General features: G+C 45.1%; 2 protein-coding genes across 8 annotated transcripts in view; one reads left to right on the top strand and one right to left on the bottom strand.

Moving 5' to 3' along the window:
* Uevld (UEV and lactate/malate dehyrogenase domains) overlaps positions 1 to 2895 on the bottom strand; it is a 57927-nt gene extending 55032 nt beyond the window's left edge. For 3 of the 5 annotated variants that reach the window (XR_003849333.1, XM_017797800.2, XM_008831701.3), the window contains exon 1: positions 2133 to 2895. Coding sequence is in view for 4 of the 5 variants with exons in the window: in XM_017797800.2 (XP_017653289.1) it covers positions 2133 to 2174 (42 nt within the window). In the remaining variant the exon portion in view is untranslated. The remainder of the gene's footprint in view (positions 1 to 2132) is intronic. The other 2 variants (XM_029562882.1, XM_008831700.3) reach the window with 1 other exon arrangement.
* A 1117-nt stretch (positions 2896 to 4012) lies between these two features.
* Positions 4013 to 13697, top strand: Spty2d1os (SPTY2D1 opposite strand). Of its 3 annotated transcripts, none has more exons than XM_029562874.1 (5): positions 4013 to 4441; positions 9550 to 9621; positions 9931 to 10023; positions 12581 to 12618; positions 13606 to 13697. In XM_029562874.1, the coding sequence occupies exons 2-5, from the start codon at positions 9553 to 9555 to the stop codon at positions 13619 to 13621; spliced, it is 216 nt and encodes a 71-aa protein (XP_029418734.1). In that variant the 5' UTR covers positions 4013 to 4441; positions 9550 to 9552; the 3' UTR covers positions 13622 to 13697. The 3 variants fall into 3 exon arrangements, with proteins under 3 accessions (XP_029418734.1, XP_029418733.1, XP_029418735.1); XM_029562873.1 differs by having other exon boundaries at positions 4013 to 4400; XM_029562875.1 differs by lacking the exon at positions 12581 to 12618 and having other exon boundaries at positions 4013 to 4400.
* Positions 13698 to 14255: the final 558 nt, after the last annotated feature.

Genomic DNA, 14255 nt, shown 5'->3' on the forward strand with positions numbered 1-14255 from the left:
GTTGCTCTGGGTGAGAAGGGTCAGGAAGCAGTATTGGTTCCCCAGGTGTCTGGGGCCCCAAGACTAGGAATGGCACAGGGCTCAAACTAGGAGTATAGAACGGCGAGGGGGGGTGATGGAGGGGTGAATCTGGCTTAGGGAGTCCCGGCGCGCGGGCGCGGAGAGCTGCGCTATAGACTTACCCCAAGAGGCCTGAGGATAGTAGTGCAGGCTAGGAGCTTAATATATTTTTTTTTAAAAAATCTTTTTGAGACAGGGTCTACCTGTAGCCTCAGCTGACCTGGAACTCACTATGTAGACCAGGTTGGCCTTGAACTCACAGAGATCCATCTGCCTTTGCCTCCTGAATGCTATGCTGGGATTCAAGGCATGCATCACCATACCCAGCTAATATGCCAATTCTATAGTCAGCCTGAATTTAAGATAATCCTGACTTATGCTAAGTACACAGACATCTGCTGAACAAGTCCACATACCTAGGCCTCTTGTGTCAAGATTATTCTTGCTCTTCTGACCATCCGGTGAACTGTACAATCAATGTAAAAAAATCTTCAAAGTAACTTGTTTAGAATTTCTATTAGAATAACACTCACTCTTAGACATGGTGGCTCATATTTAATTCCAGCCCTTGAAAGGCTGAGGGAGAACTTCAGCAAGACCGATGCCTGGGCTACTGAATGAGACTGTCTCAAACCTCACTTAAACTACACTGACTCTGTAGATCAATATGGAGAGACTTTCACATGATGCTAGGATACTTTAGACTTCCTTTTACTTTTCTCCATACAGTTGATTGGCTTTTAATGTATGCTCTAAAATTATTTCTAGATACTAAACTACATATTCACCTACACAGAGGGTAAGAAATCTCAGAAATATTAGCTGCACTGACTTGCTTTTTAGTTATTTAATATATACAAATGTTTGATATTAAGCACATGTACGGGTGTGGGGGTGTAGCTCAGTGGTAAAGCACACACTTGAAGACCAACATGCACCCCCCCCCAAATACTCCTGGGTCAAACTGATCAGGAAACTTAAACCTTCCTTTACCTGGAGAAAACCACTGTCTCTTCCATGTTTTTCCTTCATTCTACTCAACCAAAACTTTAACAATTCTTACACTGGACAATCCACTGTGCTCCACAGATTAAAACACGAAAGACTGGCTCTTCGGTTTGGTTGGGTTTTTTGAAAGAGACAAGGTCTATGTAGCCTTAGCTGGCCTGGAACTCACTATGTAGACCAGGCTGGTCTCAAACTCAACAGAGTTCGCCTGTCTCTGCCTCCTGGGTGGTAGGTTAAAGATTTGTACCACCCTGCCCAGCTACCAGGCTCTTTAATTTCATGTTCTCTGAAAAGGAGACAGAAAACATGGTAATACTTCTCCTACAAGCCACGTTTGTCTCATGCCTGTAATCCCAGCCAGCATTCAGGGGCTGAGGAAGGAGTACTGCCTTGAGTGAAAGGGCAGCCTTGGCTACATAGCAAGACTCTCAATCACTCAATCTACACCTGTCTGAACTGTAACCTGAATCATTCAAATTGACTACATAACACAGTTTCAATCTTTGGGCTTTTAAACCTCCTACAGGTGTAAAGCCGGTTCCAGCAAAGAGAGACACTCAGGTCCAGCAAAAACAGCACCGACCACGCTTCCCAAGCAGCAAGCAGACTGCACAGGCCGGCTCCCGACTGCACACATGGGAACCGTGGGAACCGTGGGAATCCGGGAGGCCGGATGAGCCTCCGATACGCAGGAATGCAGCGAAGACCTCGGGTCCTAAGCTGCACCTCTTTACCACGGGGCTCTAGTTCTATTCCTATGTCCAGTGAGGGCCTCCACGGCCAGCACCTCAGTGCTCGGTGAAGGGACTAAACCCCGAGGGCTCACCGAGGAAACAGTGGAGAATCTCGCCCACTCGGATAACCCGGGAGACCCCGGCGGGTGGAGACGCTGCGGGGAGTGGCTCCGAGTACGCGGGGGACCGCGACGCCGGCCTGTGACCCCAGCAACGGGGAGGCCGAGGCAGGAGCACCGCCGCGAGTTAGAGGTCCGGGCAGAGTAGGCCGCCGCCCCCGGCCCAGCAGCCCCGTTGGCCCCCGGCCCCCTGGTCCCCGCCGGCTCACACCTTGCCCAGCAGCCGCCTCACACCCTCACAGTCGAATTCCATGTCCAGCGGGTCTCCGAGCCGCGTTCCTTCCCGGCAGCCCCGCAGACTTCCTTTACACCTGCTCCAGACGGCGGCCGCGAAGGACCAAAAGTCCACAGAGGACGAGACTCCGCGGAACCTGGCCTCGCCCTCTCCTGGCCAGGGGCCTCACGACCTGGGGTAGGTGGGTGACGTACGACTCCGCACGTCTGGGAAGTGGGAGGACCCCAGTGCAAAATGCAAGCGAGGCAGAAGCCATCCGCGAGGTCCTGGAAAGGCTTGACTTCTGTCAGACCAAAAGTTCTAGCTGGGGTGGAGGAAGAGGGTGTGGATGTTCCCAAGCAAAGTTGCTGGGAGTAGAAGCAGTCCGGAGGGGCGTGGTCAGACAGCGGAGAGGTCGGAGGATAGAAGGACCAAAGGCCAAGCCGACTTGGGAAGCGAAGAAAGCCCCGCACACATCTGCATCTGGTCTGCATCTGCTAAAAGTCAAGAATTCCCAAAAGTCAACCGCACAGAAACTGGACAAGTATCACAAACAAGATTATTGAAAGGGCTCGTGAGCCGTGCTTAGGGTCAAAACATGCCATCCTCCCTGTGTGACCTGTGCAGAGCAAAATGGCTTTCATTCTTTCGATCCATTCCTACACAGCACTCTTCATAAATCACCTTATAATATCAGAGGAAGAATTCTTCCTATGAAGAGATAAATTTTAAAACTTGATCTTACGGATTATTTTCATTCAACGACATAACTGCAAATGTGTGGTTTGGTTTTTTATTAGTTTGTTTTTGCTTTAATAAACTTTATTTTTTTTTTCATTCTGACTCCTGAGGTTCTTTTCTGCAGTGCAAGTGGAGATCCCTGCTGCACCTGAGAGGAGGTCCCTGGGGATGGAGGGGCTGGGGCGGGGGCTGCTCAGGCTTCATAGCTGGTAAAATCCACCTCTATTTCTGGCATAGTGCATTCATAGAAACATAAATTCCTGGAGCTAGAGACAGGGCTCAGGGGTAAAGAGCAGGTTCCACTCTTGCAAAGGACCCCTGTTCACCTATGTCTGTGTCTAAAACTCCAGGGGATCTGAAAACCTCTGGTCTCCATGAACATCTGCACTCACATGCACACACACGCACACACACAGAATTAAAATTGTTTAAAGAATAAATGTATATTCCTTTTGAAGACTTTTATTTACTGATGCAAAAATTTTATATGTTGTATACAGCATGATTTTTTGAGTACTTTTAAATTGCCAAATGACTAAATTGAACTAATTCATATTCGACATAAAGACGTATTTAATCAGAAACTCTGGGGATAGGCCTAAACAATCTGCTTGCTTGTTTGCTTGGAGTTGAGGATAGAAACCAGCTGTGTCACTGAGCTCCCCTGCCAGCCACCAGGCAGTCTGTTATAGTGAGTCTTAATTGAGGTGATATCTCAAGACAGTGGACTATGGAGCTTTGTAGACAGTTTTCAGGACTCTGGTTTGTTAAGGCCTTCCTGCTAGATACTGGAACACAGGTGTACTTAACAAGCTGGGTTTATTGTTCCTTACTGTGAGGAAGCAAGTTCTGTGGGGAGCCAAGGGGACAGCTCAGGGAGACAGTGTTTGAAGTATTCAAATTCTTTTACAGGATTTGAACACTTGGCAGCTTTATGGAAACAAGGCTTCACTCTTGTACTGTCAGAAAGCAGGGACGTTTCAGTGACTACTTTCTCACTGAACCGCATCTATTAGACGACGGCAAAGCTGTAACTGCCAAACAGCAGGTCACTTGCATTATCAGGAAGCACTTTGTTCCTTGTACTTGCTTCTGTTTAGACAAAATGATCAAGCAGTGTCTGAGGGGTCCTGTCTGATTTGGTGTTCTGTGGAACTGCTTATGTCCAAGAGAAGAATGACCTGACCTAGCTCTGAGCCCCAGGTCACTCTCTGTCAGCACTGAATCTAGCTGTGTCAGACCAGCTTCCTGATGTCAGGGCTTGCTTTTTCCATTTTGGGGCTGTTACTCTGAAAGAGAAACCACCAGAAGAAGGTTGTGAACGGAAGAGTGGTGTGATCTGATTGTTGGGTTTCGTTTTCGTCATTTTTTTCCTGGTGCTGGAGATTAAATCCCAGGGCTTGGTGCCTGGTAGGCAAGTGCTCTACCACTGGACTATATCCACAGACCTTCTGATTATGTTTTCAAAATAATATTTCTCACTGCTGTGTGGTGAAGAGATGATGGCATGGACTAGAAGAAAAGGTAGGAGGAAGATTACCTGAAGTCGAAGGACAGGAGGTCTAGTAGGTATACCCCTGCCCAGACCTGACAAACTTTGGAGATAGTAGGTCTTCCAGAGGTTCTGAAATCTAGCAGATCCTGCTATAAATCTACTAATCTAGGGGAAAGTATTGGGCTGTTAGGTCTAGACAAGATGTTTCCGTCTTTTATGAAAGAGACTTTAAGGAAGAGGCCTTTCACACAAACCATCTGTTCTGTCCAGGTCTAGTCACTGTGAACACTGGGGGTGGGGGTGGGGGTGGGGGTGGGATTTCCCAAGTGGGAGGTACATTAGCAAGAGTTTTACAGCTTTATTTTAGTTGATCTTTGTAAAACCTCATGACTTGGACAGAATGATTAGCTCAATTTTGATGATGGTGCATTTTATGGCATTTATTTTTGTTGATGTTGTATTATTTATTCTTTACAAGATTCTGTTGAATAAGAGTTGTCTTAATGATGGATTTGGGGAGAGAAAAGACTATGAAATCAAATATGCATACTAATTTTAACAGGTATACTTGTTTCAGAATAAAATGTGGGGACTGGAAAGATGGCTCAGTAGTTAAGAGCACGGGCTGCTCTTGCAGAGGACCCAGGCTTGATTCCCAGCACCCACATAGCAGCAAGCCATCCCTAACTCCAGTTCCAGGGTATCCAACGCCCTCTTCTGACCTCCTCAGCCAATGCACGATACGGGTGCACTTATATACAAGCAGGCAATACACTCATACACATAAAAAATATTGAAAATAAAATGTGAAAAATTGCAAATATTTAAAAAGAAATCTGTTGGAAGTTTCAGGCCTGCTCTAGAAAAGACATATAACCATGTATACATAGTTTGTGTCCAGTTTCTGAAATGCTCATGGCTTCATTGGAACCCAGTGGACCTCAACTTAAATAATTCGAGGATCGTTAACTGTGTATCCTTTGCTTACAACCTTTGAACAAAGTAATCTGACATAGTTTTGATCCCATAACCCTACTTTTAGGATTCTGTCTTACAGAAATAAAAGTACTCAGGAAAGGGGGTTGGGGAGGTATCCTAGTCAGTTAAGTGCTTGCCACATAAGCATTAAGACCTGGTTTGGTCCCAGAAGCCACCTAAAAAGTCAGGTTTAGTGGCCTGTAATTGTAATCCCAGTGCTGAGAAGGGGGGAAAAAAGGTGGATCCTTGGGGATCTTTGGCCAGTCAGCCTAGACTAACCAGAAAGTTCTAGGCACTCAATGAGAGACAATGTCTCGAAAAAACAAGGTGGACAGCAACTGAGAATGATGCTTGATGTTGACCTCTGATCTTCACGAACATCTACACAACATTGAACTATGAAACTGCACACCACACACACACACAAACCTCACACACTTATAACAGCTCTGTTCATCATAGCCCCAAACTGAAAGCAATGTAGATAATCTTCGACAGGTAAACTGATAAAAGTGGTATACCCGTACAATGGAACAGTATTCAATGAAACAGAACATATGTATAACACAGATGGCTCTCCGAGGGCATCATACTAAGTGAAAGAAACTTATGGCCCATTTTCACAAAGCTCTAGAAAATACAAAAGTGGCCTCTGGGAAGCAAGGGGCTGAGGTGCATAGGGCTGACTGTGAGGAAGCCCTAGGCTCCTTAGAGGAGATCAAAAGCCTTTCCATCACGATTGTGGTAGTATGTACAAGATGGATGATATATGATTTCAAAACTCATCAGTTTTTTCCACACTAAAAATGATTAAATTGTATCATATGTAAATTACACCTCTACCCCCTGAGTGCTAGGACTAAAGGTGTGTACCGTCACGCATGGCATATTAAGGTTTTCTTTATACATCTTTGGATAGGTTCATGTTTACAATGAACGATAAGACTTATCATTAAAAGCAAAAAAAAAAAAAAAAGAGGTCTTTAATCCCAGCACTTGGGAGGCAGAGGCAGGTGGATCTCTGTGAGTTCAAGGCCAGCCTGGTCTACATAGCGAGCTCCAGGACAGCTGGGGCTACAGGGAGACCCTGTCTCAAAAAGACCAAAAAGAAAAAAAAGAGTGTACAGGATTTTTGTTCTGTTTTGTTGTGACAGGGTCTTGCTATAAAGCTCTAGCTAGGCTGTTATTTGCTAAGTAGTTCTGGCTGGCCTTAAACAAAGCAATGCTCCAACTTCAGTGCTGAATTACAGGTGTGTGTTACCACATCTGATTTTTGTAGATTTTTTTTAATTGAATGACTCAGATGTTCATGATGTATTATTGCAAGGGAAAAGCAAGTTGTACAGTAGCATATGCCAGATGGTCGTCTTTAGTAAAACCACATAGGAAAAAAAAAACGTATTTATGCTGGTGTTTCGCAGTTACTGAGGAATCTTTGGCAGGGTGCACACCAGGCTGAAGACACTGGTTACAGTATGGGGGTGGGAACTGAAGGGACAAGGAGGAGGAAGTGTTAGATCTTTCTTTTTCCTTCCTTCCTTCCTTCCTTCCTTCCTTCCTTCCTTCCTTCCTTCCTTCCTTCCTTTTTCCTTCCATCCTTCCTTCCTTAGACAGGGTCTCCCTATAACCCCACTGGTCTGAAACTCACTATGTAGACCAGGCTGGCCTTGAGCTCACAGTGATCCACCTGCCTCTGCTAGGACTAAAGGTGTGCACCACCATGCATGGCATATCAAAGTTTTCTGTATGTATATTTGGGTAGTTTCATGTTTACAATGAACATTTATTGTTTTCATAATTAAGATAATTAATATAATGGCAGTAGATGTAATATATTGGGATAGCTAGGCATGGTGGCACACGCATGCAATTCCACCACTTGGGAGGTAAAGGCAGGAAGATCAGAAGTTGAGGATGATTGTTCAATGCATAGTAAGTTCATGACTCCCCTGGACTACATGAGAACCTTGCCCAATAACAACAACAACAACAACAACAATAATGATAACAATGATGATGAGTTGTATATGTAGGGAGGACTCTGGTGGAGGGTGGGATCTACCTGCTTAGTGCATGGAAAATCAGGTCAAAGGGAACAAAATGTGCTGCTACACTTGACAAAAAAGGAGATCTCCAGTGACTTCTGAGACACAATCTAAGTACCCCTAAGACCACCTAGGGGCTAGAAATCAGAATGCAACACATAGACAGATTAGCACCCACATAAGGAAGCTGGTCATAAAAGGAAAATAATTCACAGGACAGTTAGGAAGAGAAGCCACAGCCCCAACAGGAGGCTCTTTTTGTTTCTTCCTCTTTGAAAGAACAGGGTTACCTGTGGTTTTTTGATGACCTAGAAAAGAATGGCCACTGAGTAGGAACTGACCACAGATGTTGAAGAACGTAGGTATCAAATGGTGCTGAGGAAGATAGGAGGGGAGGTGTTGTAGAGATAAAAATAGATGTAGGTGAAAGCAGGCAATTAAGAGTTCAAGGACATCCTTGGCTATACAGCAAGTCTGAGGCCAGCCTGGGCTACATTTGGTCTTGTCTCAAAAAAGAAAGAATTAATGTATCATTTTTCTTTCTTTCTTTCTTTCTTTCTTTCTTTCTTTCTTTCTTTCTTTCTTTCTTTCTTTCTTTTCTTTTCTTTCTCTCCTTTCTTTCTTTCTCTTTCTTCCTTCCTTCCTTCCTTCCTTCCTTCCTTCCTTCTTTCTTTCCTTCTTCCTTCCTTTCTTTCTTAATTTCCTTTTAAAGGGTTTATTTTGTGTGTGCATGTGTGTATATGTGCATTTTTGGGTTTTTTTGAGACAGGGTCTCCCTGTAGCCCCAGCTGGCCTGGAACCCACTATGTAGACCAGGCTGGCCTTGAACTCAGAGATCTGGCCTTTGCCTCCTGAGGCTGGGACTAAAGGCGTGTACCACCACACCCATCTTAATGTATCATTTTCCTAGGAGTCTGTTTCATTGACAGCTGTCATAGACATAGTGACACCTTTCCAATCTTTGTCTCTAACCTTAAGAACTCAGCTTCCCAGCAAGCAGCTAGGTCCTGTCTCTACCCTATCTCACATCACTGATGTACCCTGGTGCAAGTCACTTAAGCTTTCTTTAAAATATTTTATTTATGGGGCTGGAGAGATGGCTCAGTGGTTAAGAGCATTGGCTGCTCTTGCAGAGGACCCAGGTTTGATTCCCAGCATGCCCATGGCACCTAACAACTGTCTAACTCCAGTCCCAGGGGATCTGACACCCTCTTCTGATCTCTGTGGGCATTGCACAACACAGGTGCACTTACATACATGCAGGCAATACACTCATACACATAAAATAAATGAAATATTAAAAAAAAATTAGGAGCTGGAGAGATGGCTCAGCCATTAAGAGCACTGACTGCTCTTGCAGAGGACCTGGCTTCAATTCCCAGCACTCACACAGCAGCTAACAACCACCAGTAACTCCAGTTCCAGGGGATCCAATGCCTTCCTCTGACCCCCACAGGCATCGCACAACCCGGATGCACTTAACACATATGCAGGCAATACACTCAAACATAAAATAGAAATAATAAATAATTTTATTATTTAATTTTTATTTTAAAAGATTTTTATTTTAAACAATATTATTATTTATATTTTAAAATATCTTATTTTTATTTTATGTGTATGAGTGTATCGCCTGCATGTGTGTAAGTGCACCTGAGTCATGCAATGCCAGAGGTCAGAAGAGGGTGTTGGATTCCCCTTGAAATGGAGTTACAGACAGTTATTAGCCTCCACGTGGGTGCTGGGAATTGAATGCAGGTCCTCTGCAAGAGCAGCCAGTGCTCTTAACTGTTGAGCCATCTCTCCAGCCCCTACACCTTGGCTTTCTCACTAGTAAAATGGGGCTATAATAACAGTAACTACCTCATGGTATTGCTGTGTGGTAATGTATACAAAGAACTTACTGTATTCAGGTAGCATCTGGGGACAGTATCTATGATGTAGTTTGAATCTGAGATGCATGGCCAATGATGTCATAATGCCCTCCCAGACTCCAACTTCTCCATTAGGGAGTTGCGGATCCTTTGGAATCAAGGCATGGAACTGGCATGCGACTCCTCTATCAACTGAAGGTTTCATGAGCACGCTCCTTTGCCAAGATTTGGGTGAACGGTCTCTCGCTGTGTGATTCTATCTCAGAAATTATTTTCCTTAGGTGATGATTGTGCTGGGCTGGATGCTCTTTGTTGGACTTGCATGCTACATGGGCACATTTCCAGAGGCAATGGTAAGCTCTGACTGAGTATATCTGGCAATTCTGGCCTCGTGCCCCCATCTGACCAAGCAGGCAAGATGGTTGAGGTTTTTACCATTAACTGGAAGTCAGGATGTAATACAAATGAAGCTGATTTCTTCCCTCCCCATTGGGATATCCTTCTTTCAATTCTTTAAGATTCCCTCCCCCACTTTTTCTATGAGGGACACTGGGATGGGGAGGACCTTTGAGCAGCCTCTCCAGTCACCACACAGAGGCACTTACTGGGGGAGGGGATCAACCATGGGCCCATGTCTACCTCTAATTTTCTTTCTAATTCAGCCTCCAACTCTAAAGTGGAAAGAGAGGTGGCCTGTTTGGGAGAGCAAGACAAGAAGAGGGCGCCAGCCAGCCGTTGGAGGAGGAGTTGCTGCTGTGAGTGTGTGGTCAGGTCTGTTGGCCTGAATCCCCATTGCCATAGAACTCTGCTACACTCTGGGCCCTCGGGGAAAGATTGGTTCTCTTGGGAAACAGCAAACTGTGGAAGGGAAATGATTTGAGACAGACATCGGGGGTGGTGGGGGGATGACTCGGGACTGGGGGGCTATCACTCAGAGGCCAAGATCTGCCTGTAACCATGTCTTGCAGATTTCTTTTCAAATACTGTTCCCATTTATTATTTTCTCACAAACTCTATATAAGACTAATGCTAAAATTTTTATTAGCATGTTAATTATACAAAATAGGTTTTACCATGACATGTTCATACACGTATGTAACATACATTGATCATATTAGCCTTTTTCCATTACCCTCTCTTGTCCTCCTCTTTTTTTTTTTTTAAAGACAGGGTCTCACTGGCTGGCCTGGAACTCGATATGCAGACCAGACTGGCTTTGAATTCACAGAGATGCACCTGCCTCTGCCTCCTCAGTGCTGGGATTAAAGGCGTGTGCCACCACATCTAATTTGTTTGCTTGTTTTGAATTAACATTTCACTCTGTAGCCCAGGCTGCCCAGAACTCCCTATGGAGACTAGGCTATGATCCTCCTGCTTCTACCTCCTGAGTACTGGGATGACAGGCATGTACCACTGCACCAGGCAGACTCAGATTAACACTTTAAAAATATTTATTTTTATTTTGTATGTGTGTAAGTGTATTATCTACATGTCTGTAATGCACCTGTGTCATGCAATGTTCAAGGTCTGAAGAGGGTGTTGGATCCCCTGGAACTGGAGTTACAGACGGTTGTTAGCCATGTGAGTGCTGTGATGCAAACCCAGGGCCTCTTCAAGAGCAGCCAATGCTCTGAACTGCTGAGTCATTTTTCTAGTTCCCTTAGACTAACACTCTTAGTGGTACTTTTGGAAGACCGTGAAACTAGTTAACATAAACTTGAGTTCACCTCCTAACTTTGCAACCTACTATGTAACTTGGGAAACATTTAAATCCACTGAACCTCTTTCTTTATCTGCACAGTGGGAGATATCTCAGTATCTTACTAATTTTGTGAATATTACATTTGAGGATTCATGCAAGGTATTTAATGCAAAGCTTGAAAATTAGTATATAGTAAATACAAATATAACTAAGCAAAATTATGAACCTATCAACAAAGATGTACCGGTAACAGTGCCCTCAAGTCTAGCCAATGCCACACAACCCACTCATTGATGAGGGCAGGATGCAAACACAGACCTCTGAGCTGTCACACTCCTCCCACTGGGCCAAAGTGCCCACCAGAAACCCCGAACACAGCTTCTGTGTCAGCAAGTCCTCTCCTGGGCTTCTGGACGCCCATTCATTTCATTCGGATCTGTTTTCGTTTTTCAGAACAGTTCCACTGTTAGAGAAAATTAACCCTTGGTAGTCCTATATTGCTTACAAGAGCAGGAGGACTGGGGGATGCTACTCCTGAAGGCAAAGGGCTTGTGGCCCCTCCAGTCCTCTGTATATTAGGAGCAGTGATGGTTGGGCTTCAGTTCTCCAAGTGCTCCGGGATCTCTGTGAGCACTGGTCCAAAGTTGTCAGACTTTGTGTGTGGATGTGCTGGAAGAGCTGACACCTGTCTAGCCAAGTCACTGCTAGAGAATGTGATCGTGACCCAGCCCTGAAATTCTTCAGTGCCTTGGTTTCTCTAGCTGTGAAATGAGCACAATAAGCAATCCAGGTTTTCTTTTCCTTCCTGTAGAGGTTGCAGGAGCCCCCCCCTTTTTTGGGTCTTTTTGAGACAGGGTCTCTCTCCCTGTAGCCCCAGCTGGCCTGAAACTCACTACGTAGACCAGGCTGGCCTTGAACTCACAGAGATCCATCTGCCTCTGCCCCCCAAGTACTGGGATTAAAGGTGTGTGCCCGACTTTTCTTCTTTTTAAACAGCTATTAGAAATCCACCCAGCCAGTTAATTCCATCCAATAAATCCAAGAGGTTTTAATTTATGTCAAGCATAGCAGCTCTTTTTTCTTTAGACAAAGTGTCACTATGTAGCCCTGATGGGCCTGAAACTCTTGTGTAGACCAGGCTTGCCCCTGCCTCCCTAGTCCTGGGATTAAAGTCATGCACCACCACATCCAACCTAAGCCAATCAACATTTTCCCATGTGAGTTATTAAGGATGTGATTCTTCCTAGGTTTGCAACAGTCATCAGACAACAGGTCCCTTTGGATAGGTTTCTCTCATAACAAAACACTGTAACTCTGGCCAACCAACCCATCACTGGTCACTCCTGACATCCAGTGTCACAGGGACTGATGTCACAATTGGTGTCCGAGCTTTGCCTCTCAAAATTGCCATTTGAGTTTAGACTAGACCACAGAGTTCACCAGTCAGGAGCTGTCATGTTGGGGCACCCATCATCCAGTCTGGAATGAAGCCAGGCCAGCTCCCAGGACTCAGTGAATAGAACACCAGGCCTTCCAGAAACACCCAGTGCCCCTGCACCAGCTGAGCAGCCCCACCATGATCGTTGTCTTATGGATGATTCTCATTGCAGGGACAATGTGGAAGGGATATAAATATCCCCCAGGAGGGGTAAGTGTACCTTTGACCTCTGTACTGTGTGTTCCCTAAATTAACAAAGGAAGCATGAAAACCCAACTCCAGTAACTTTAGAAACATACTTGTATTTTATAAAAGCTTATTATAGTTTATCTACTTTTACTGTTATTCACACTCTACTTAGAACTGGGAGAGTTCCAATTTTCTTTGTTTTGGGGACAAGGTCTCCTCATTGTAGTCCTGGCTGGAACTCACAGAGATCCACCCATACCTTTGCCCACATGCACGCTGGGAGTAAAGTCTGTGCCACTACACCCAGCTTTTTTTTTTTTTTTTTTAAAAAAATCCAAACTCAGGTCTTCATGTTTGTGTGCAAGCACTTTACTGCCTGAGCCATCACCCCTGCTTTTTTAAAGACATAATGCTTTTGCTGGGCATGGCGGCACACACCTTTAATTCCTGCACTTGGGAGGTAGAAGCAGGCAGATCTCTGTGAGTTCATGAGAGTTGTTCAAGGCCAATCTAGGCTATGAAAGAAAGCATCTTGTCTTTTTTCTGAGACAGGCTCTCCTTATAGCCCCAGCTGGCCTGGAACTCGATATGTAGACCAGGCTGGCCTTGATGTCAAGATTCGCCTGCCTCTGCCTCCCGAGTGCTGGATTAAAGGTGTGCGCCACCACGCCCGGCCCTTATATACTCTTACGTACATTTTCCTTATTCTTGTAAATGAGGTAAAGAGAGTAGCCCAGAATCAAAGTCGGTCTCCATAATGCTGACAGGACATTTCCTAGATCAGTCCACTTCCGCAGTCCAAAGTGAACTCACTCTTGGGATTCTGTTGGCAGACTACACTCTGCCTCCATAGCACCTACACTGCTGAGCACTTTTGGGCTAGCATCAGCGGCCTTGGGTGACACAGCATTGGACAGTCACCCCTCCCAGGCCTTGGCAACTCGCCATAGCCCCATAATACCCTAGTAACTGTAGACCCACCTGCTATATGCTTTTTCCCCCCTGCAGACCCCCTTGGAAGTGAGCAAAGATGATCCTGGTGAAGTGATGCAGCTGTGAAGACCACCAAACCCAAGTTCCTGTTAGTTGGTTTCACATAAAGTAATTGCACATCATTTTGTCATATTCCGTGTGGTTACTGAACCTTTTAACATGAACAAAGACGAAGTTCTCATACCGGAGATGGAGGGTAGGGTGGCAGTTGGGCCGGATGGGAGGTGATTGGGTTCTTTTTGTTGCTGTCTCTAAGGCTGGCACTTAAGGCTAACCATACCAGTTTAATTTGCCCTCTATTCTGTGATCTTCAGTAGTGCTTTTTAGACCTATTTCCCACATAATACACCGAGTCTAGGGTCCAGAAGTGAAAAAAGTTACATAAAAGACTTGGAAGTCTTAACTTTAAACCAGCACTCTCTACGGCCTGCTCTCTCCATGGCCTTCGAGTAGCTATTACAACCACGCAAACAATAAGGGAGCTCATTTAAATACTGAGAGCTACTAAGGTGCTATTTCAATCTTCACCTCAACCTTCTGAAGCTGAGTATCAGTCGCACTTCACAAAATGACCAAAAGGAGACAGTGGGGCTCAGCTATCTTGCCAACACACAGACCTGGACCTCAGTAGAGATTTAGACCCAGGCTTTCCAGATGCACACTTA

The sequence above is a fragment of the Nannospalax galili genome, unplaced genomic scaffold (genome assembly GCF_000622305.1).
Source record: "Nannospalax galili isolate Female #2095 unplaced genomic scaffold, S.galili_v1.0 scaffold615, whole genome shotgun sequence".
NCBI classification, from domain to species: domain Eukaryota; kingdom Metazoa; phylum Chordata; class Mammalia; order Rodentia; family Spalacidae; genus Nannospalax; species Nannospalax galili.

Bases quoted from the DNA above. Each gene is read 5' to 3' on its own strand.
- Spty2d1os (XM_029562874.1), top strand. From the start codon at position 9,553: ATGATTGTGCTGGGCTGGATGCTCTTTGTTGGACTTGCATGCTACATG. The intron at 9,622-9,930 runs GTAAGCTCTGAC...TTTCTAATTCAG, and splicing joins GCACATTTCCAGAGGCAATG to CCTCCAACTCTAAAGTGGAA. The intron at 10,024-12,580 runs GTGAGTGTGTGG...TTCTCATTGCAG, and splicing joins TTGGAGGAGGAGTTGCTGCT to GGACAATGTGGAAGGGATAT.